Here is a 2,562-nt window from a genome sequence, read left to right as displayed (position 1 = left end):
TCAGACTCCAAAATGTCCCGCTGGGTCCTGATCTCTCCACTGTGAAGACCAATGGTGAAGAGTCCCGAGTCTGTGGACTTGACAATATGATAGGACAGCCAGGCGTTCTGTCCCGAGTCGGCGTCCACCGCGATCACTTTGGACACCACAGAGCCTCCATGTGCAGCTTTGGGGACCAGCTCGGTCATGAAGGAGTTGCCATCCGGGGCGGGGTACAAAATCTGAGGAGAGTTGTCATTCATGTCCGATATGAAAACGTTGATGGTCACATTGCTGCTCAGCGGAGGAGAACCGTTGTCTCGGGCCATGACGTGGACTCTGCTCAGTGGAGGAGAACCGTTGTCTCGGGCCATAACGTGGACTTGAAAACTCCTCAAGTGTTCGTAGTCAAACGACCTGACAGCGTGGATCACCCCCGTGTCTCCGTTAACAGACACAAATGAGGACACAGAGGCACCGTTCACCTCAGAAGGTAACAGAGAATAAATTACGGTGCCGTTCTGTCTCCAGTCGGGGTCTCGGGCACTTACAGAGCATAAAGTGGAGCCAGCTTTGTTATTTTCACTCACATATGCGCTGTAGGACTGTTCCTCAAACACAGGTGGGTTGTCGTTGATGTCCGCTACAGACAAGTGAACACTTTTCGAGGAGGACAAAGGAGGGGAGCCCTTGTCAGTGGCACTGATTGTAATGTTGTAATCAGACACAAGTTCACGGTCAAGTTGTTCCGTCGTCACCAGAGAATAATAGTTTTTAATAGAAGGAACTAACTTAAAGGGGACGTTTTGTTCAATGGAGCAGCGCACTTTTCCATTCTTTTCAGAGTCTCTGTCCTGCACATTAATGAGGCCCACCTCTGTACCAGGTGACACATTCTCTGCAACTGAATTAGACAGAGATTTTAAATTGATCACAGGGGCGTTGTCATTCATGTCAGTGATGGAAAAAATCACCTGTGCATAAGAGGATAGCCCGAGCCCATCTTTGGCTTTCACACGTAATTCATATGATGTGCTAGATTCATAGTCAACAGTGCCAATTACAGCAATTGTGCCCACTTTACGATCAATGCTGAATATATTTGAAAGCTGTGAGAAGCAAATTAATGTCTTGCTTTTGTTCACGGTCAAGTTCTTTGTCAAGAACGAGCTCTACTGTGTTACCACTGACAGACAAAACGAAATTGTCATTTTTCTTGAGCAAGTACTGCTGAACTGAATTTTGTCCTACATCCGCATCGTGGGCCTCCTCTATCACAAAACGAGCCCCTTTGTCGGCTGACTCGCTTATCTCCAAATCAATTAAGTCATCCTGAAACAGAGGGGCGTTATCATTTATATCTTGAATGTGCAGATTCATTCGATGAAGTTCGAGTGGATTCTGCAGCACAACCTCATGTTTCAGGACGCACGAAGCCTTGTCACCACAAAGCCCCTCTCTGTCAATCCTGTCGGCCACAATCAGCTCTCCGCTTCTCGCGTTTAGATCACAGTAACGTTTTCCGCTCCCGTCGGCGTTGATGCGGGCTTTTCTACCGGACAGCGCGCTCGCCTCCAATCCGAGATCCTTGGCTAAATTCCCAATCACCGATCCTCGTTGCATCTCCTCGGGAAAGGAAAAGCTCACGTCTCCGTGTGAGGAATGAAACAAAAGGAAAAGGAAATAAAATGTGTGCGCCTGAAACCGGGTGCACTTCGACGCCATCATCCGTTCAAAAGACGTGGACATGAGATATATACAACACAGAGGTCCAAAATATAATTGTACACTTTACAGGAACGACAATCTGATGTTATCCTCCCTCCAGCCCAAATGCTTGTGCGGCCAAACGCCCTTCCACAAGAGAGAAAGACTCGTAATTTCAAGATTGGTCTATATCGCCATCTTGAGTCGACTTGCACTATCACACTTACTCAACATAATAGGAAGGAAGTGCACGAATTCAGTGTTGAGTTTAATTTTAAATTGCCGCCTGTAATGTATTTTTCACGAACAGAATGCAATGGAAATTACTTATCTAGATTGAGGAAATGTGCAAAATATTAGGCAGCACTCAATTTGTAAATTCATCAATCTCCTGTTTTGATATCAATCCTCACACACTATAATTTAACAGAAGCATGCACCCTTAAAAAGTCTTTTGATGCCTCGTATCTTCAAAATATCTGCTTCATATTTTGTCTTCACGAATCAAGAACTGTAACTTGCACAGTGCCCTGAGAGAAGTTATAATATACGCAACCATCACTCGCGTGGCCATTTCAAAATGTCCATCTAGTCATAGTCACGTTTCTCGCCCCTCTCACGAGTTTAAACGAATATAAACGCAATCCGCCATTGGACGGGGGCGTCCGATCTGTGGCGCAAGTCTGGCAGTAAGTATAAGATCAAAGATTTGGCCGACACTTTCCGAATATGTCCCCACCGGCACCCCATCGCCCCACAATTCTTCCAGCAAAACAATCAGTATGCCCATAATACATTCTTTGAACTGATCTTGGAGGTATTTTAAACGGTCCCCGCACACACACCCACCAGGATATGAGAGGTTATCAAATGTTT

At 45.9% G+C, this 2,562-nt stretch overlaps 1 protein-coding gene across 1 annotated transcript; it reads right to left on the bottom strand.

The window, feature by feature from the left end:
- Positions 1–6: 6 nt before the first annotated feature.
- LOC109516827 (protocadherin gamma-A12-like) lies at positions 7–1,602 on the bottom strand (the record flags this gene model as incomplete). The annotated part of the gene is made up of 3 exons (XM_019871628.1): positions 1,393–1,602; positions 1,231–1,311; positions 7–1,088 (listed from the first exon to the last, which is right to left on the bottom strand). Coding segments are annotated over exons 1-3 (1,373 nt in total), but the record flags the coding sequence as incomplete, so codon positions are not given.
- Positions 1,603–2,562: the final 960 nt, after the last annotated feature.

This window comes from Hippocampus comes, unplaced genomic scaffold, assembly GCF_001891065.2.
Source record: "Hippocampus comes isolate QL1 unplaced genomic scaffold, H_comes_QL1_v1.1 scaffold2062, whole genome shotgun sequence".
In the NCBI taxonomy this organism is placed as follows: Eukaryota; Metazoa; Chordata; class Actinopteri; order Syngnathiformes; family Syngnathidae; genus Hippocampus; species Hippocampus comes.
The sequence above is the reverse complement of the archived record's forward strand: the minus strand, read 5'-3'. Positions and strand labels throughout refer to the sequence as shown.